At 40.3% G+C, this 22,258-nt stretch overlaps 1 protein-coding gene across 1 annotated transcript in view; it reads left to right on the forward strand.

The window, feature by feature from the left end:
• Nucleotides 1–6,702: 6,702 nt before the first annotated feature.
• The window catches only part of AHRR (aryl hydrocarbon receptor repressor), a 48,441-nt gene continuing 32,885 nt past the window's right edge, over nt 6,703–22,258 (forward strand). The window contains exons 1-2 of the mRNA XM_063116240.1: nt 6,703–6,779; nt 8,403–8,584. Of these exons, the coding sequence (XP_062972310.1) occupies nt 6,718–6,779; nt 8,403–8,584 (244 nt within the window). The 5' untranslated portion in view covers nt 6,703–6,717. The remainder of the gene's footprint in view (nt 6,780–8,402; nt 8,585–22,258) is intronic.

Raw genomic sequence — 22,258 nt, forward strand, 5'->3', positions numbered from 1 at the left:
TCCACCCGCCATGATACAGTTTGTTTATAAGACAATTTAGATGTAGTCATGTTTTAAAAAAAGATCTGAAGTAAGGACTCTTTAATCATTGCACTGTGCACAGGATGCCTACACCAAGAAGCAAATTAAGTACTCAGTGGGTTGTTCCGTGCAAGGGGAGTAGAGAGAGCTTTATTTGAAGAGCTGGCAAATGTTTATGATACTGGATTTAATTTGATTGAATAAAATGATTTGCATGTAACATTTTAAATCAATATTTAATGCCTTGGTGCAATTCACAAAGTTGGGTTGCAACTTACAATCTACTTGTCCCAGAGGAGTTATTTAATATTGATAGGACAGTTGTGGAAATACCTATATTGTGGATCTGATTTTATGTCACTTCGGATTTTGAACTTTTAAAATTATCCAGTGACATTTCTGAAGTGTTCAATACTGGTTGGCTGAAGTTACTGTGAGAACTGTAGGAGCCAGCATACAATCCACTGAAATAAAGTGTTGTGTAGCAGCAGTGCCCGTTTTTAACCCAGATAAGCCAGTGGTGGACACCTTCTTTTATTTAGCTATGAATCCAATTTGCCTTTCAATCATTTTTTTTAAAAAAAAACAGGCTTGAAAAGAAAAATATTTTTCATGTCTTACATATCTATGCTAGTCTACATCAAGAAAAAACCCTGAGTATTTTTTTCTAAAACTGTCCAGTTTTGCCAGGAAGCAGAGGCAACTGGCTATTTTATAAGCATGAATTAAAATGTAGAAATAGGTTCCAGATCCTTCCATTCCCACTTCAAATCTGAGGTAAAATTTCTCCAGAATACACTTGAGCTATATCCTTGCCGAATAGGTTATAGGGTCAACCAAACTGTGGCACCAGATAGCTTTCTTCTAGAGCTATGGACAGATTTCACTCTGCGACTTAGACCCCAATTTGGAAACAGTCACTTTTTGCTCAGACCGATTCAGAGTTGGTCTGCTTCAAGCACCCGATTGATTATTATGGGAAATCAAAAGACAGCTATAACTTCTTTTCCCTTGGTCAGAACTGGATGATAGTTGCAATTATAGTAGCTCCTTAGGAGGGGATTATACCTGCCCAACGTCGGGGGAAAAGTGCTTTTTTTTGGTGCAATGTATCTTTATATTTTTATTTTATTTTTTAAGGGAACTGCCATTTTAGTTATTGGCAGAACTAGATGAAGAGAGAGTTGCCCTTCTGAAGGGATTGAGTTGCCAAATTCCAGAGTGATAGCCACAGGGGGTCTTTGTGCAAGAGCAGTCTTGACACTTTAGGGGTCCAACAAAGGAAGTGCTTATCCCCACATGTTCCTTATGGACCATTGTTCTGAAAATTGCAGGAAGCCCAGAAGTGACCCTAAATAAGAAAAACCTTGCATTCTGTAAAATAGGTTTCTTTTGGTGCAGTAAACTATGGTTTCAAAGGAGTTGTTTTGTGCATTGTAGCTCAGATCTCACCTCTGTGGTACTCAGTCTTTTAGGCAGGTTACTTGTCCTTTAAGACTAGCCACGTTTGGGAGACTGATCTGAAGATACAAATAGGACAACAGAGGTGGGATGGACTATGGAGACAGAGAGTGTTGAGAAATATGTCAGTAAGAATAAAGGAGAATTATTATAAACTTGTATGGAGGTGGTACTTAACTCCGGTTAGATTAAATAAGATTAATAAACAGCTTTCAGCAGATTGTTGGAGGGGTTGTGGAGAAAAGGGAACGTATTTACATATGTGGTGGGATTGTATACATGTGCAAAAGTTATGGAAGATGGTGTTTTATGAGATTGAACAGATTGTGGGATTTAAAGTAGAAGTTACACCAAGGATTGCATTACTCTCACTGCATGATGATCCTAAATGTAATAAAGAAATGAAAGAATTGATAACGAACCTACTGACAGCTGCGAGGTTGATAGTAACTAGGAATTGGAAAATTACAGGAGATTATTGTATTGAAGAATGGTATAAAGAAGTGTGGGACATTGCTATAAATGATAAATTGACATGTAATATAAAAATGCAAAGAGGCATAGTAAAAACGAATGATTTTGAGAGTATATGGAAAAAGTTCCTGGAGTTTGTATTTTCTAAAGGAAGGGGGGTTCCACCAACAGATGAAACTATGAGTTTTTGGAAACAAGAATGAGATCCCGAGGTGGGGGGAGCACTGTTATGTTTATTATATTATGTTTAATAGGTTAATATTGAATATATGATAGTAAGGTATGATAATATCTTGTATTAAGTGATTTTGATTTGTGTTTGTTGTTTTAATAATAAAAATATTCAAAAATTAAAAAAAAAAAAAAAAAAAAAAAGACTAGCCACGTCCCCTATGGCAGCTATTTTAAGGGGTGCCCCGGGGCAATTTCTCAAATTTCCAAATGTGCCCACAGGCCCCCAAAAGTTCCCCATACCTGCTTTATACATAAGGGTCCATTTAAGGCAAGCAAATTATAGCAAACGGATCAAGAAGATGATGCACGATGTGGGAATGAATAGTTGTCTTAAGGAGAATTTGAGCAAAAGAAAAACTAAAATCCTAGGAACAATGTTTCTAAGTAGAGTCATACAAATTGCTTGCAGGTATTAGTTACTGATTTAACAATGTGGGTGAGTTGTAGGATGGCAGTAAATTTGGAACTACCTTATTTTGCATTTTCTGAAACAAAATAAGGACGCCTGTTCAAAGCTGGTTACTCACATTTAAATTCTTTCTTCAGCAAAAACAACAACAGATGGCATCATGACCAGTCACTACCATTAGGCAAAATAAGGCAGCTACCTTAAGAGGAAGCAAATTGCTAGTTATTTAATTTATTATCACACTTTTTATTGCAGGGCAGGTGAGGGGAAATTTGGATTTTCTGCATCCGGAGCCAAAATGTGTTGCTGGTCCTACAGCATATTACTAAGTAGCTTCTACTTTAGCTAAAGTACTGAAATATTTGCTGCAAAGAATCTTTTGGGACTGCATTGAATAGCACATGTTTAAGTTGTTAGGCCAAAATCAAATCAAATGAAAATGAACAGATGTAGTTTGACAGTTTGCAGAGCTACTCTGAAACATAAGTGGGTCTAAAAATGATACCATTTGTTTTGGAAATTCCCAATGCATACATGGCTTTCTGAAGTAATACCCAGCAGAGAAATTAGATGTCTGAATGTTTGAGCTGAATGTATAAACTATACACCTATCCATTGACTTCCAGGTGATTAGGAGCACAAAGATTGGCTGTGTTCACAAACAATTGTAAACCAAGTTTCTGGAAAATCCTGGCTTATTGTTTACACTCGCTGGGCTTCACCTGTTAACATGACCAGGGCTGACCCAGCCTTCTCCAATCTGGTGCCCTACAGATATTTTGTGCTACAGCTCCCAGCAGTCCTGGCCATTGGCCAAGATGGCTGGGGTTGATGGAAGTTGAAGTCCAAAATATCTGGAGTGTGTTAGGTTTGGGAAGTCAGGTTTACCTTAATCAGAAATCGAAAGCTTGTTGTGTTATCTGAAACTAGGCTCCTGGCTTGTTGTGCCCTTTACGAACCACGATTAGTAAACCAAGAACAAACCCTGGTTTGCAATACTGGCTTGTGAAGGGTGCAGCAAACCAGAAAACTGGGTTCAGACAAATGGTAAGCTTCTGATTCCTGATTAGTTTAGCAGGCCACACTACTGGGAAGAGTCAAGCAGGCACAAATGGACTGTATCCTCCCAGTGGACATCTTGATTGCATGCAAACGCAACCATTGGGGTTTTGGTTTTTTTGGGATGTCACCCTGCCACAAATGGCTAGTAATTTTTGTGGTCTTATTTGCTGGTAGACTTAAACCCAAACCACAATAAATTTCATTTACTCTGAGAATGCCAATTATTCCAATAATTATAAAGAATTCCACGATTTAAAAAGTCTTTAAATCTACATGCAGTGTAGGATCGAAGAATGATATATACTTTAGCTCACTATTATTTTTTCATGGACAGCTGATGAAATACTTGCACTGACATGGAATTATCCTATGAACTACAGCACTGAAGAGTAATTACAGTGACTTGAAAACAACAATGCAAAGTATCTGAAGATAAAAAACGTTGTATCTGAAGATAGTAACCACATTACTGTCTCAGTGTTGCACCTGCAGTTTGTCAAGGTAAGCCGCTGGACTTCAGGTGGAGCTATACATTTTGTGTACCTTTACAATTTTAAAACTTTTTTTTTTATCCCAAACCATAAACAACTTTAAAGATTTTAAAACCATCACGTTGACTTGCACTGAGAAACAAACTGGTACCCAGTGCAACGTGCAAAATTAGGAGGTCACATGATAACACTACTTGGCTCCTGTCAAAATTTTAGCATACCAACTGAAGCTTCTGGGTGGTATTCAAGGGCATCCCCGCATAGAGCACATTGCAGTAGTCCGATCATGATGTAACTGATGCATGTATAGCTGTAGCCAGGTCTGACCACAACAGGAATAGGCTTTGGAGTTGAGAGCAACTTGTAGGGGTATATTCATGTCTTACAATGTAACTTTGAAAGGAATTAGTCAGTCATCTCCCCTGTCAAGCCTCTTCCCTTAATGCAGGGTTGCTGGTCAGTCTCTATAACCAGAAACACTTGGGCCCCTATGGGAGTTGTGAGACCAGTGCATTTTCTGTCCTGATCTCAGCTCTTACTGGGTGCAAGATGGTACTAGTTGAGTAAAGCGGATGTTGATTTTCCCAGCTTCTTTGCTCTTCAGAATAAGCAAACATGAAAGCACCTTGGTTCGTCTGGGAGAAAAAAATGCTTCCTCCAGCTTCACACGAGATGATAGGGCTAACTTGGCATGCTTCTAGCAAGCTTGGGGGTTAAATTCCTACAATTTTCTCTCTCCTTTGTGCTGACAGGATCCCAGCACCCATGGGATTATTTCTGTAAGGCCTCAAAGCACACAGGGCTGTTCTCGCCATCTGTATTGGTATGACCACATGGTACAAATCACTCAGGGCCAAGAAAACCTGCAAATAGTATTCCCCGCCCCTCTCAGAAGAGAGAAGGGAATGAAGGAGGCATGCTAGCTCCTGCTATCTTACCTTTTTTTAGCTCCTGTAGGTCCCTTTCCCGTCCTCATTCCCTAACGGAGGCTTCCATTGTTCAAGCATCTAATCCATAGGACTGCACCCTTATGATATTTCTGAGGGCTTAAAACTAATCTGGTAGAGCATAGTGTTCATATTTTCAAGATGGCATAGGATACTATGGCAGCTAGGGTTAACTTAGTCTATCTGCTTTCATGCTATAGCTATGTAAAATGGCTGCTGCCACTTTGGTCTCTGGGCCAGGTGTTGCCATGGCCTATTATATTACATCATAATAGGCTATGACACTGTCACACATAGCATAGCATGCTAAACAGCCAGGAAAAGAGTGGCAGTAGGCTATTTAAAATTTGTTCATTAATTTATAACATTTTTATACTGCCCTTCATCAAAACTGAATCCAGGGGAGTTAGATTACTCATGTTTCTCACACTAGATGAATATAACTGGATATAAAGATTAAAAAAACAGAGCAGTGAAGCCACAAATTCTTTGTTTATATTGTTTTAACCTTGTGTGAACTGCCCCTGGGGATCCCTTGGGACCAAAAGTGTCAAAATAAAAAAATCAGAGTACTAGGGAGGAGGAGGAAATTTCTTTAATCTGGTCCTGGGTTTAGATCTGTTCTTATGAAATGCTCAGTGGGGGCCTTGTGCTAATTGTTTCTATCACCATCTTATCTCAGAGGCTTTCTGGGGGAAGAGGGGGATACATTAATAATAATAATAATAATAATAATAATAATAATAATAATAATAATAATAATACCACCAACCTCTGTGTTCTTTGGGCCACTTCTTTTCTCCAGACAGTGCTTGGGGATGGGGGGCGAGAAGTGCATTCTACTTCAGAAACATAATTCCCTCACATTTGTGCAGGCTCTTTAATTGCAAGATTTCATTATTTCGCAATTAAGGGCTTCCCACTTACGGAACACATTTGTACATAGATGTATTACGTACATGTTACAGTAAACAAAATCAAAAGATAGATGTAACATTAAAGTGTTTATTTCTTTTACTCTAGGTCACAATCTTATGTATGTAACATACAATGGAAATGATGATAATTCTATATACACAATGTATGGGTCCCCCCGCCCCGTTTTTACGATGTATTTTCTGTTCTGTTTGTTGATATTCACAATAAAAAAAAGTTTTTAAAAATAGGAAAAAAATGTTTAGACAGAAAAAAAGTCCTACAACTCCCAGCATGCCCCAGCTGTCTAAACTGTTTTTAGAGAGTTAGATGGCTTTTTTTCTGTATAAATATGCATAGGATTGCGCTCTTAAAACATTTTTATGTGGTCCTAGTTTTGACTAATGTTTGGGGAGGGTTTTCAGGGCCAGGTAAAATGGCCGTGGGGGGCATATCTGGCATGCAAGCTTCCAGTTGACCATCTTCAAAATGAATATGCATTTCTTGCTAGTTAAAATCTTTTTTTATATAAATGAATGTTCTATGTACGAAATTAAACTACGAAATTGGCTTACACCAGTTGGTCAGTTCAGTGATGAAGAGAGCATCTGTAACATAGCTCTTTATGATGCACAGCTTTGGAAGAAGTGCTGGCTTTAATTGAATGTAATGGGATATGCTTTCCAGCTTCCATGTCAGCACAATGATTCCACCAGGAGAATGCCTGTATGCTGGGAGGAAAAGACGGAAACCCGTTCAAAAACAGTTAAGTATTTATTTATCAAATTTTTATCCTACCCGTTATTTATTTCATATAAAACCCTTCCTCCAACAAGTCCCTAGACTCATACATTGTTTGTTATTTCCCACTGTCTTGTTTTATCCCCACAACATCCTTGTTGACATATATTAGGGTAAGAAACAATGAATTGTCCAAGATGACTCAGTAACCTTCATGACTAAGTTGGGATGTGACAACACAGTTGAAGTTTAACGTTATCCACTGTTCTGCATTGGTATAAAATATGCCAAATATGTCCTCCTAAGGCTGATCCAACTATCATGCCTTCAACTCAGGGAACCCTGGGAATTATAGTTCCCTGAGAGGGGGCTAGAGCTTTATGACACTTCACCATATTACAACTCTCAGGATTCCTTTGTCAATGCCATGACAGTTAAACTGGTATAAAACTAGTATGTATGTAGTGCAGATACTTCTCATGTCTTTCTCCTTCTCTTCTGCTTCCTTTAATAAAAGTTTTGGTAGAATCCAACAGGGCACTTATACCCCCGTCAATTCTCTTATGACCCTCCATTTCTGTTGCGCAAGCAGACCCCATCACTTGTGCAACATTGATTTAGTGCTTCCAGGGCATCCCAAAATGAACTGAAACGCTAGTTTCTGAAAAGTCAGCAGAACTCACAGAAGAGAGCTCCACCAACCTACCTCTTCCTTCCAGAAATGAGTGTTTCTGTTCATTTCAGGGCTTCCTTTAGGAAGTGCTATATCTTCCTTGGGTAAGCAGTGGGTCCCACTTGCATAATGGAATCACAAGACCTACTGCTTGTGGAAGGAAATTGGTGGGACAGAGGAGAATCAGCAGGAGGATAAACACCCCATTGGATTCTACCCAGCGTCTGCTCCTTTATCTTAAAATTTTCACCACTGATCCTTCAACAAAAGGCTTAGGGCGCAGTCCTATTCAAGTTTAGACAGGAAAAAAACCTATGCAGCTCCTTAAAATGAGCCATGGTGGCTTGGTTAAATCTTAGGGGGGGGGGAATTTCCCTAATTATCCAGGGAAATAACTGCCAAATAACCCATGGTCTGGAGAAGAGTTAGAGGAGAAAAGTTAGATGACTTAGATGTATAGGCTCACATGACAGGAGAGCAAACAGTTGTTGGAGAGGTGGAAGCTGCAAGAAATGAGGATTGGGTGCAGCGGAGGTGTTTGTGAAGGGATTTGGGGATACAAGATGTGGAAAGTGGTGCACATTGAGATTACATAGCGAGGGGTATTTTTGAAACCAGTGGTTTACCACTGTCATTCATCAAAATTGGTGACCTTTCTGGGAAAGTGTTTTGGTGCACCCTCTGGACGTTCACTACAGGGGGAAGGGTTGGCTCTCCAATCCGTTTGTGTGCAACACCCCAAATTTGCATACTATATAAGTTTAATTTTGCAAATGGTATAAAGCTTAGCCATAGCTCAATTTGGTCCCCATAACAACATACAACAGGTTGTCCTTCCAAATCTTAATTTCAGCTGTTTCAAAAGATGCTATAGTTCTTCCTCTTTCTATATTTGAAAATAGATCATGAAAACTGTCATTGCCTATATAGATTTAAGAAGCTTGGCCTTGGTAACATGTTTTCTCCACAAACAGGAGGCCTGCACTTGGGAATGGAAAGTCTAACCCTTCAAAGAGACATAGAGACCGCTTGAATGCTGAACTAGATCACTTGGCCAGCCTCCTGCCTTTCCCACCAGATATAATATCTAAACTGGATAAACTCTCCATCTTGCGTCTCAGCGTCAGTTACATTAGAGTCAAAAGCTTCTTTCAAGGTAAACCTTCAAGTCATACAAAATATTTTGTTGAGGTCTAAGGGGTTGCTCATCAAAGTAGAAAACTGTTGGTCCATTATTCTGCTTTAGCTAGTGATAACTGCATGACTTAAAATTTGTTAACATGTCTGGCATGTTTAAAACCCATCACAAGATGACTTCAAAATTCATATAAAACGTGTAGGCTTCCTTGACATTGAAATGATTGGAAGAACTTTGGGAAAGAGGCTAAGTTTATAATCGTAGGACCTTATGAGTTTGTCTTTTATATTTTCTCAGCAGTCCCCTCTAATAATAGAAGGAATTCTTCAAGAAGGGGAACACGTAGTGGCTAATGACATGAAGGCTCAGTTCAGACAACGTGTTTCTCTATGGTGGTTTTAGAACTCCACAGTGGAGTTTTTACACCACCATTGAGAAATGCATTGTCTGGAGGGAAAACTCCACCCCATGGTGGAGGTGTTTTTTTTAGAAAACACTCTACGCTGAATATCCATGCTGTGCAGAGGAGAGTTCCTGCACAACTGGTGTGTTGTGTGGAGGGCTTCGTGGAGTTTCCTGTTGCGTTGAGTGGACTTTTCCCACTGTCTACAGAGTTCTCTGGCAATAGCGGTAAAAGGAGCAAGTGCTGCTCTAGGAGTGCTACTGGGATTTTGCAGCAATGGCTGATGGGATACCATCAGGAGGATGGTGGGAGGAGTGAGGGCAGAGGAACTGTCAATCAAACATTGTGTTGTCTTTTACTCAACTCCACGGGAGCCCACGGTCACACAGTGGTGGAGATAGAACATATTGTGTGGTGGAAAAGGAAAGGAACCTCTCGTGCAAGCACTGAGTCATTACTGACTCTTGGAGGGATGCCAGCTTTCACTGACGTTTTCTTGGCAGGCCTTATAGTGGGGTGGTTTGCCGTTGCCTTCCCCGGCCGTGATTACCTTTCCCCCAGCTAAATGGGTACTCATTTTACCGACCTCGGGAGGATGGAAGGCTGAGTCGACCCGAGCCGGCTGCCTGAAACCAGCTTCCGCTGGGATCGAACTCAGGCCGTGGGGAGAGTTTCAGCTGCAGAAACTGCTGCTTTTGAGTGGAGCTTTCACACTGCATAGAGAAATGTGTTGTCTGAACTGAGCTGAAGAAATGGATAGAAACAGGTGTGACCAAGGGACAGTAACTGAAGCCCCCTGGGTCAAATCCAGCCTGTTGGAGAGCTTCTACACTAGCCTCCTCCAGCTTGGAACCCTCCACATGTGTTGGACTACAACTCTTGGTTGCTGTCCAACATCTGGAAGTGGCCAGGTTGGGAAGACTGCTCTACACTGTCCTCCAGAAGTAAAAGAGCGGTATGGAAGTATTAAAAAGTCTTGCTGCCAGGCCATTTCAGGTGGGGTAGACTCTCACCCTTTGGCCTGCCACACCATGCTCTCCCGTTTAAGTAGCCCTCTAGAAAAACTAGTTGCTTATTAAGATTTATGCATTTTGCTGATATACAGTGCTGCTTTCAACCTGTTTCCTTGGCCTAGTTCTCATTGAGGATGTAAATCTGTGTCTGTGATGTTCCACTTCAGATGGTAGGTGTGTGGGCTCACCTGATGGAACTTTTCTCTGTACAAAAACACAGAAAAGTAGCTCGTCAGTGAAAGGCAAGCCTTTTGACCACTTTCCCTGTCGTGTTGGCATTCTACATGGAGGGAACTTTGCGGAGAGTGGGTGTAATATAGTGGCTGAAAGCCTGAATTAAGAATCATCATACCTAGTTTGAATCTTACCTCTGCCACAAATTCACTAGGCAGCCATAAGGAAGTGATTCTCACTCTGCTTCAGTCACCCAACTTAAGTCTTTATTATTTATTTGGGGGTCTTCAGCCCTGCCTCTTGGAAAGTCTTTTCGCAAAGCACGTTACAAATAAATAAAGAGGGTGTGAGAGAGAAAATATCAATAACAATAAAAACCTCAATAAAATACATGTAATAAAAGAGTACAGCTAAAAGTATTTACAAAAGATAATTGGTATACAACATATAAGGATAAACCTAACCTGCCTTATTCTGTGTGAAGTGCTTTGAACTTTTAAAAGTTCTATGTAAAAGCTAAATATTATTAAAATTTTTGATCTTATTTATTTATTTATTGCATTTATATATTGCCCCACAGCCGAAGCTCTCTGGGCTGTTCACAAAAGTTAAAACAGTAAACATTAAAAAGTATACAAAATTTAAAAACCATCAGAAACATAAAAACAACAGTATCCATTTAAAAAACAACAGTTCTGGGGTCTGTTAAATGCTGTTAAATGCCTGGGAGAAGAGAAAAGTCTTGACCTGGGGCCTGAAAGATAACAGTGTTGGCACAAGGTGAGCCTCATCAGGGAGATAATTCCACAGTCAGGGGGCCGTCACCGAAAAGGCCCTCTCCCTTGTTGCCATCCTCCGAGCTTCCCTCGGAGTGGGCACTCGGAGGAGGACCTTAGATGTTGAGCGCAGTGTATGGGTAGGTTCATGTCGGGAGAGGTGTTCCATCAGGTATTGCGGTCCCAAGCCATGTAGGGCTTTATAGGTTAAAACCAGCACTTTGAATTGGGCTCAGAAACATATAGGCAGCCAATGCAAGCAGGCCAGAATCGGTGTTATATGCTCAAACCTCCCTGTTCCAGCTATCAATCTGGCTGCCGCATTCTGCACAAGCTGCAGCTTCCGAACCGTCTTCAAAGGCTGCCCCATGTAGAGGGCATTGCTGTAATCTGATTTGGAGTATGGACAACTAAAGCTAAGTTATCCCTGTCCAGATAGGGGCGTAGCTGGGCCACCAACCAGAGTTGGTAGAAAGTACTCTGTGCCACTGAGGCCACCTGAGCCTCAAGTGACAGAGATGGTTGTAGGAGAACCCCCAAGCTATGAACCTGCTCCTTTAGGGGGAGTGCAACCCCATCCAGAACTGGTTGAACACCCTCCATCCAGTTGAACACCCCCCCACCTATATAGTGAATTGATACAGCCCACACTCACATGTTATTTTTATATTTATATTTAAATTTATAAGTCACTTTTTATAAGGCTCCAAAAACAGCTTAAAGCTAATTAAAAATTACAGCGCAAAATAAGATTAAAATAAAAACAAAAATTTCACAGTAAAAGAATTCAACCACAATAAAACAAAATCAGGAATCACAGTACAAAAAGAAGAAGAAACAGTGGTGGCAAAGAAAAAGAAATATAGCAGACTGGGTAGGAGGAGATAGCTATCTTAGACCAAAAGCTTCTCAAATTGCACAGTCTTTGTTGGATGATAACAAGCTAATAAGGAAGGGCCCAGATGAGCTTTGGAGGATAGGGAGTTCCAAAGCCTGGGTGCCATGACTGTGAAGGCCCTGTTCCATACAGTAACTGCCTCTATGTTTGTTGTGGGAAACAGAGCAAGGACTCTGTTGAAGATCTTAATGGCAAGTTCATGTCAGAAAAGGGAATCTTTAGGTTTCCTAGTCCCAAATTGTTTAGGGCTTTAAATGTGGTAACTAGTTTGAATTGGGCTCAGAATAGCCTAGGAGTCTGTGATAATCAAACAAAACTTGGAGTAATACGGAGGCCTAGTTAACATCTTTGGTTCATCATTTTGCACCTGTTGAAGTTTCTGAACTCTTTTCAAAAGCAGCCCTAAGTAAGGCGTATTGCAGTAGTCCAGTTAGAACATGACCGAGATTCACCCCATGAGTGAGAACCCAGTTCCTGTTCTTGCCTGTGGGCCCAATTTCTCTTTCTGTTGCTGGCTCTCCAGCCCAAACAAACATATTTTCAGTATTCAGATCAGCGGCCCCTGGAGCTGGAAATGAGATGTCGCAAGTGGTGGCAGTGTTAGTGGCACTGTGTCAGCTTCTGCTCTCTTACATGGGCCCTGCCTTCACAGTGCCACGGTGCCCCCGCTTTGCCACTTAACCCTGTGGTTTCGCTGCTGTGGGGTGGCAGCGGGTAATCAGGGACCCTTCCTTCACAGTGCTGCTTTACTGCTGCTTTGCTGCTGCAGGGTGGTGGCAGGCGGTCGTGCGGGCTTTCTGGTGGCCATTTGGCTCACTGGGCCTGCCCTCTGCCTGGCTTCCAGTGATCAGTTAGGGGTTGCCATCCGCCCCGGAACAAGGTCACGTGGTAGAAGGCCTGTGGTGACCTCACTTTGAAGAAAAAAGTTGGGTCAAGTCCCTGACTTTTTAAAAGCGCAGCTTTGTGCAAAAGCCCCGTGGTGGTTGTGCGTTGCCAGCTGCATAGTATAACCAACGCAGCTCCACTGCGCAGCCACCGCGGGGCTTAGAAGTCATATAGACAGCCCTATGCTGTTGTTGGCCAACATTGTGTGCGTTTACCTGATGGTGAAGATGCTGGTCCTGAAGGCAAATCTCTGGCACACTTGAAATTTTAAAGACAATTAAGCAGAGTAGCATTGTTTGTTTGTTTGTTTCTAAAGAATTGAAAGTGGTTTGAGAGAGCCTTTACTTCCCTGGATATGTGCACACATTTGTTTTATCCACGGTCACTTCTAGTCAAAAAGGCTTTGCAGAATTTTTGAAACACCAAAACCTGAGAAACCTGCTTACTAGAGGTGAAAGTAAGATGAGTGTACACATCATGAGCATCTGATGAAGTGGTCAGTGTCCACAAAAGGTAGTGCCATAATAAATTTGTTAGTCTTTAAAGTGCCACAAGACTCTTTGTTTCAAAGCATCTTCAACTTTTGAAAAATGATGCCGTGCCACCAGACTTTGATTGCTACTTATCAGTGTTGATTATACAGATAAATCAGCAACAACAAATGTGCCTTGGCATTACTTGCAAGTTACAACCTTGTGGGGAGCTGGAGTGATTGGTTTTAAAGGAGAATGCAGATGTGACAGAAACCTGGTGGAATGGAAAGAACCAATGGGATATGGGCATCTCTGGATAAAAATTTAAAAACTCAAAAGGGACAGACTCCTCCACAGAATTACTGTGGGTACCAAAACCTGGCCCTAAAACTAATTTAGTACTAAGGAAATGCTGTCAGCCCCCTAACCAAACACTTAAAATCATCTTGAAATGTAGAATGTAATCAGGGAGATATCCAAAGAAGAAAGTTGTAGTAATGGGTGACTTAAGTTGACTTCACATAGACTGGGTTTGGAAGATCATGTAGGGAGAAGCAGCTATCATAGCTTCTCCCTCTGTGCGTGTGACTGCTATTTGCATAATTCCCCACGTTGCAGCACGGTTTAGCATGTTGTCTGAACCCAGCATATTTCATTCCCACCCTACAACCCACAACATGTAGTAGAAGTCACAATAAAGAGGTAAATTTCTAGATACCCTAATTGACATTGCTACTGAACTGTTGGTTGTAGAATTGACCCTAAGGAGGCCACCCTGGATTTAATCCTAAATGGCATCCAGGACCTAGTGAGAGATGGGATTTCCTGCCTCAGAAGCAGGTGGTTGGACTTTGATGGCAAGAAAATTAAAGTTACCTTCATCCACTTTACAAACAACATGTTGCCATAATATGAGAAGTTGTTTTCCTGCTTATATATTGGTATTTTTTAACCTTGTAAACTGCCCTGGAATCAATTTTGATGAAGGGCAGTATAAAATGTTATGAATGAAGGAAGGAATACATTTTAAATAGCCTACTGCCTCTCTTTTCATAACTGGTTAGCATGCTGTGCTATATGTGATAGTGTCATAACCTATTATGATGTAATATAATAGGCGGCCATGGCGACTCCTGGCTCAGAGACCCAGGACCAGATTAAAGAAATTTCCTCCTCCTCCCTAGTACTCTGATTTTTTATTTTGACACTTTTGGTCCCAAGGGATCCCCAGGGGCAGTTCACACAAGGTTAAAACAATATAAACAAAGAATTTGTGGCTTCACTGCTCTGTTTTTTTAATCTTTATATCCAGTTATATTCATCTAGTGTGAGAAACATGAGTAATCTAACTCCACTGGATTCAGTTTTGATGAAGGGCAGTATAAAAATGTTATAAATGAATGAACAAATTTTAAATAGCCTACTGCCACTCTTTTCCTGGCTGTTTAGCATGCTATGCTATGTGTGACAGTGTCATAGCCTATTATGATGTAATATAATAGGCCATGGCAACCCCTGGCCCAGAGACCAAAGTGGCAGCAGCCATTTTAAATAGCTATAGTGTGAAAGCAGATAGACTAAGTTAACCCTAGCTGCTATACCATCTTGAAAATATGAACACTATGCTCTACCAGATTAGTTTTAAGCCCTCATAAATACAATTTAGGGCGCAGTCTTGTGGATTAGATGCTTGAACAATGGAAGCCTCCACTAGGTAATGAGGATAGAGATTGGGAAAGGGACCTACAGGAGCTAGAAAAAAAAGGTAAGATAGCAGGAGTTAATATGTTTCCTTCATCCTCTTCTCTCTTCTGAGGGGTGGACAGGGAATACTGTTTGCAAGTTGAATTGTCTCTGAGCAATTTTTGCTATTGTTCCTGAGCAAAATTATGAGAGTTGGGGTGTTTGGTTTTAATGGAAAACATAGGTATAACATAGGGTGACCATATGAAAAGGAGGACAGGGCCCCTGTATCTTTAACGGTTGTATTGAAAAGGGAATTTCAGCAGGTGTCAGATTTGTATGCATGCAGCACCTGGTAAAATTACCTCTTTACCCCAAGGGTTAAAGCTGCAGGAGCCCTGCCTAGAGGGACCAGAAACAAAAGAGGGTAGGTTTCCTGCAGCTTTAACTATTGGGACGAAGAGGGAATTCCACCAGGTGCTGCATGCCTACAAATGACACCTGCTGAAATCCCCTTTTCTATGCAACTGTTAAAGATACAGGAGCCCTGTCCTCCTTTCCACATGATCAACCTATATAACAGGCATAAGAGAAACCTGGAAGAATTGAGAGAATCAGTAGGAAATGATTGTCTCTAGATAAAAGCTCTATAGGAAGGGTGGTGTCACTCTGTATGACAAAAAGGGCATATAGACTGGATAAATATGTGTTCCTGGTCATAATAAAGAGGTAACATTTCTTGATACCCTAAATGACTGTGCTGGTCATGGAATCAGCCAGAGGGAAGGCAACTCTGAATTAATGCTAAGCAGGACCTATTAACAGATGTGAGTGTTATTGAAACAGTTGGAAACATTGACCGAAGTGCTTTCAAATTTAATCTATACATACTTGGAAAATTGTCCAAGAAGTTTAACACAGTCACACTTGAGTTCAAAAGAGGACAGTTCTAAAAAAATATGGGGGGATTGGTAAAAAAAAGAAATGGAAATGGAAAATCAGGTGGATCGACTCTCTTCAGAATGCTTAATGGTTACTCAAAACCTCAATAATAGAAGCTTAATTAGAATATATTTTGCAAATAAGGAAAGGTTTCACTAAGTCCAAGCAGTCACCATTGTAGTTAATGAGCAGTGTCAAGGAAACTATTAGAGAAAAGAAGGTTTCGTTCTGATAATGCAGATGCAGGAGAACAAAAAAGAACACAAACGTGGACTATATATGTAGGTAAACAAAAATAAATACAGGCAAGGAAAAGGAGATGCAAAAAGGAATTTTGATAAGAATAACTATTAACAACCAACAATATTAAAAAATCATCAAAAGCAGAATGTTGGCTAAGGATGTTAGACTGTTTGATGGCAAGGAAATTAAAGGAATAATAAAAGAGGACAAGGAGATTGCAGATAAGCTGAATAAATTACTTGTGACTGTTGTCACTGCAGAAGTTGTAGGGCAGATACCCACGCCTGAAGAAATATTTTCAGGAAAGGAGTCTGAAGAGCTAATAGTAGCAATAAAGTTCTAGACCTTATTGACAAATTGAAAACAAACAACTCACAAGGCTCAGATGGTATCCATCCTAGAGTTCTTGAAGAACTGAAATGTGAAAATGCTGATCTTCTAACAAAAATATGTAACATGTCCCTAAGACTGATTTCTATACCAGAGGATGAGAAAGTGGCCAGTATAACACCAATGTTGAAAATGCAATATAGGGGACATCCAGGAAATTACAGGCCAGTTAGCTTAACATCTGTTCCAGGTAAATTGGTGAAAAACATTATTAAAGATAAAATTATCAAGCATTTTATCAAGGGTAGGCCTGCCTGAAGAAGAATTAATATGGCTTCTACGAAGGTACATTCTGCCAAACTAACCTTTTGGGACTCTTTGACAGTATTAACAAGCATATGGATAGGGTGATATCGCAGACACTGTTTACTTGGACTTTCCAAAGGCTTTTGAAAAAGTCTCTCACCAAAGACTCTTGACCAAACTTAGCAGTCATGGAATAAGAGGAGAGATCCTCTTATGGATCAGTAACTGGTAAAAAAGAAAAAGAAAGAAAGCAGAGAGTAGTAATTGAATTGTACGTTGTCACAATGGAGGGGTGTAAACTGGGGACTCCCAAGGATATATAGGACCAGCCACCATTTTTATTGGTATTCTGTTTTAAATTGAACAATTTTGATATGTTGTTTTAATCTTTTTATCTTTTTTTCTGTTTTATTCCTATGTTCACTCCTCCGGAATCTATTTTAGATAAGAAGCAGTATATAAATATTGTAAATAAATAAATATGTACCAGGACCAGTACTTTTAAACTTTTTCATAAATGATCTGGAGGAAGGGATGAGCACTGAGGTGCCCAGGTTTGCTGACACCCAATAGAAAAAGGGGCAATGAAAGGTTCTAAAAGGATATCTCCAAATTGGAGGAAATTGCATTAAAATGGCAAATGTGGTTCAGTGTAGGCAAGTGTAAGGTGATGCAACACATATATGCTGATGAGGTCTGAGCTGGTGGTAACTGACCAGTAAAAGGACCTTGGGGTCATGGGGCATAGCTCAATGAAAATTTTGAGCCAAGTGTGCACTTCCGTTCTAACTGCAGGAGAAGCAAAGGATTTTAGGTATACTAAAAACAGACCATAAAAGTTGCGATATTTGTGATATTACCACACAAAAATGACAATGATTTAGTTAGGAATATAAAGACGAATTTAATTTTACTAACGTCTAGTTTACAATTGAACAAATGATAACTTGTCTAGCAGCTACTAAACTTAAATGTGATGGGAGAAATCATGCCTCTTCATCCACCCACCCCGAACAATTCCTTCCACATCTGGTTCAATATTTCCTACTTTTAATCTAAAATCTGGATCAACATCAAGCCGATTTCTATGCTTGTTCTTCATATAACAAAATGTCGAAAATGTTTGTCACAAAGATATGTGGAACAAAAGGGAACTAGATGTTTCAAAGCTTTTTCACCTAACTTCTTATAATCAGGAAAAACCTTCACCCAGAATTGGTCCAGTCTATATTCTTTAAAAAATGATTTCAATGAACTATCACAAGTCACGTCAAGAAGTGCATCTTGCTCTTCCACAGATAGAGTTGTTAGTTGTACATCACCACATTCAAAAGGATTCCTTATCCATGAGTTTTCATGATTAGGTGCAGGGAAGTAATCTCTGAAGCTAGTCGCTAAATCACGCAGGTGCTCAGTGATGTTATATTTTACTTCTTGTAGGAATTCGTCATCAGTGGACTCCAGAAATGAATGGTGAATATGTGAATGGTGCCACGGACCCCCTGGGGGGGTTCTGCGGACCACCAGTTGGGAACCACTGCTGTAGAAGTAGGAGGAATAAAATGCTGCCTGTGGTCTTTCTTTTTGACTTAGCTGACAGAATGCGCACCTCTGATGATGCGAAGCAGCAGAGGTTTTAAAAATAACAATTCAGAGCTCCACTCCACTGTACTTGTACAGTCAAAGCTAACCGCAAAAAAAAAAAAAAAACATTACAAAGGAGAGAAGAAGGATGTGTGTGTGGTGGTGTTGGGAGTGCCCTTGCATGACACCGCCCAGCAAAATGACCCCTTGCTGCTGCTCCCATCCGTACTCCCCATGTCTCTCTCCTCCATCTCCTTTCATCCACTGCTCTTTCCTCAGTGACTGCAGTGACGAGGGGCCATGTGAGACTGAGTGAGGAAGAAAGAGGGTGTTGTGGGGGCAAGGGTGTTTCCTGCCCACAAATCCCATTAAAAATCAGTGTGAGAAAAGAGCAGGAACACAAGGAGAAGAAAGATGGGTGGGGGCAGGAAAAGCTTTAAAGATTGTCCCACTAGTAAGAGATACTAGTGGGACAATTGTGGAATAGCCTGCCGGAGGAGATTTGTCAACTTAATCCTCTCTCTGAGTATAAGACAGCTGTAAAGACTAGTCTTTTCTGGCAGGCCTACCCAGATGAATTTTAGACCTAAGAATTTCAAGATGCTGTGATAGCTATTTTAATATTGTTTTGCAGCCGAAACTCTCCCCATGGCCTGAGTTCGATCCCAGTGGAAGCTGGTTTAAGGCAGCCGGCTCTGGTCGACTCAGCCTTCCATCCTCCCGAGGTCGGTAAAATGAGTACCCAGCTAGCTGGGGGAAAGGTAATAACGGCCGGGGAAGGCAACGGCAAACCACCCCACTATAAGGCCTGCCAAGAAAACGTCCGCGAAAGCTGGCGTCCCTCCAAGAGTCAGTAATGACTCAGTGCTTGCACGAGAGGTTCCTTTCCTTTTCCTTAACTGGTTTAACTAGAGGAAGTACACAATGAACACGAGGCCCATTGAGTCCACTGTTCTAATGGCGCTGCTTCTGCTCACAGCAGGAGAGAGCAGAGATTCCGAGATTAAATTTTTTTTTGACTTAATGAGGGTTGGTTTTTTTGTCATGCAAGGAAGGCCAGAAGGGGCAGAAGGTGCTCGAGAGGCAGACGACGTTATGTGAGGGACCTGAGCAAACTCTGTGAGTGCCCAGTAATGAGCGCGCAATAAAACACTCGTTGGATGGAGCTTTTAGACAAATTCATGGAGGATAAGGCTATCAATGGCTACTAGTCATGTTGGCTATGTATTAGCTTCAGTACCAGAGGCAGTATAGCTCTCAATACCAGTTACTGATGAACATGGTTGGAAGGGTGCTGTTGCACTCATATCTTGCTTGTGGGCTTCCCACAAACATCTGGTGGGCCACTGTGGAAAGAGAATGCTTGATCTAATAGGGCTTTTCTTATTTTTATGTTAAGTGATGTTGTATTAAAAACCAAGGTGATGGTTTTGTTCCAGAACAAACAGACTTCAATATTGTAGTGAGCTTTATATGATTTTTAGCCATTTTGGGACGTTGTATAATCTAAATCAAATGTGTGTGCATCTATGTACATGATGCATCTTGCAGATTTAGAAATATTTTAGTTTATTTTGTAAACAAAATGTTTGGTATTTCACCATCTGAAAATATTTGCAATAGAACTTGTATAATGCCAGGGATGAGTTATGCGTAAAAACATTACATGTCAGATGTAAGTAATTAAACCAGTATGCACAAAGTTATCTCCTGCTGCTTACAAAATAATGCCAGTTATGCATAACTAGCATGAACAATTAGTGGATGCTCAATTGAATCTTTATGAACTACATCCAAGCTCATTATTCGTTAACCTTTCCAGTGACTAGTACACTCCTTTTCAACTTTAGTCCTCTCCCCATACTATTTAATTTTTAAAGCTCTCCGTCTTAACAGGTATTTTTTCCAGCATTTTTGTTACTACACCCTTATATCCCTATTCTATTGAAAATGGCAATCATATAAAGATAGACAAAACTGTCTAGGTAGTAGTAGTATTAGTCATAATAATGTCTAGCAATCTGATTTTATATGCTCTCGATATGAGATGTAAAGAGAATGTTTCACTGTTGGCGTCTTTCACTGAAATCTTCAGCAAACAGAAACCTTGTATAGAATAAGCTGGGTTACAATAGCAAGTCTTTTTTCCTCCTTGCACTTCCTAAGGAACTGGATACTAGAGTTTAGTTTGTCTTCACTTTTACGTGGAAACTTTTTAAATGGATACCGTTGTTTTTATACTGTTTATGTTTTTGATGGTTTTAAATTTTGTATACTTTTTAAATGTTCACTGTTTTTAACTTTTGTAAACTGCCCAGAGAGCTTCGGCTATGGGGCGGTATATAAATGTAATAAATCAAATCAAATAATAATAATAATAATAATAATAATAATAATAATAATAATAATAATAATAATATGAAATTTATTTCTTACCCACCTCTCCATTTGGATCAAGGTAGAAAACAACAAAAAGTATAAATACATAAAACTGAATTAAAAAACATAGTATACATTATTAAAACATCCTAAAAGTATCCTATAATTCACTGGATAGGCCTGCCAGAATAGATCAGTCTTTATAGCTTCCTTAAATGCTAAAAGACTGTTAAGTTGAGGAGTCTCCTCTGGCAGGCCATTCCACAGTCTGGGAGCAGCAGAAGATAAGGCCCTTTGGGTAATACTTGTTAATCTAATTTTGGCAGACTGAAATAGATTCTTCCCAGAGGACCTGAGTGTGTGGGGCGGATTGTATGGGAGAAGGCAATCCCGCAGGTAGCCTGGACCCAAACCATGTAGGACTTTAAAGGTAATAACCAGCACTTTATACTTCGCCTGGAAACTAATTGGCAGCCAGTGAAGAGATTTTAAAGCTGGTGTAATATGGTCCCCTCTAGGTGTACCAGTGACCAACCTGACTGCCATATTTTGAACTAATTGAAGTTTCCAAACTAGGCACAAAGGAAGGTAGCCTTATGTAGAGTGCATTGCAGAAGTTGAGCCTCCCAAGTTACCAGCGCATGCACTACCGTCTTTAGGTCTTCCAGCTCTAGGAAGGGGCGCAGCTGGCGAATCAGCCGAAGCTGATCATGCACAGGACTGGGGACGCACAGCAGCAACTGCTCGTGATAATAGAAGCAGCACTATATACTACCTCCTTGTTTCAGTCTTCTGTAGACATTCACTTTAGTTATGCTTATATTTTTAGGTTGCCAAAAGCCTGCAAAATGGTGTACAAAGCATCACAATAAAGTCATCAGCTGCCATTTCTTCAATCAATTGGCCACTCTACTAAATTATTCACCATTTATTTCATTAGTATGCCAGCTTTTAGCCATTTCTAGTTTAGAGCAGGCAGTTATTAATTCTGTTTTAAGGCGGTGTTTGCTCAAACTTTCCATTAAACTAGTTTTTCCTGAAAAATTGCCAGCCCTATTTCCTAACAATCTTAGAGAAAACGTATACACACACACACATCTGCATATATGTGCATGTGTGTGTATCTATAAATATACAAAACACCAATATTGTTGGAAAGCAATCACATAAGTATAATACCACTATGGTAGGTTTAAAATTAGATGTAGGATACAAAGTCAATCTTTGTTGCATTAGAAAGGCTGTGGAAGGGAAGGGAATTTCTCAGCACTGCTGAGAAAGGATTAAAAGAAGAAAGTACAAAACACTGCACTATTTTCCTGACTTAAAGAACCTTTCTACATGAGGCATTTATTGCGCACCTGTGATTCCTCACTCATGGTAGTTTGTGAGTGCTTTACATGACATTGTCCATCGTCCAGGGCCTCTCTTGTGCTTTTCAACTAATTTAGTGGGGGGGTTTCTAACAAAAACTGTCTGGTATATCCTGAATGGCAGCATGAAACCCTGCTGTATTTCCACAATTCTGCTATACCACAGCACTATCTAGTGCTTGTGTAATAGAACATACAGAAAGGCGGAGGAAAAAATGTAAAAAATGTAA

The sequence above is a fragment of the Elgaria multicarinata genome, chromosome 1 (assembly GCF_023053635.1).
Source record: "Elgaria multicarinata webbii isolate HBS135686 ecotype San Diego chromosome 1, rElgMul1.1.pri, whole genome shotgun sequence".
In the NCBI taxonomy this organism is placed as follows: domain Eukaryota; kingdom Metazoa; phylum Chordata; class Lepidosauria; order Squamata; family Anguidae; genus Elgaria; species Elgaria multicarinata.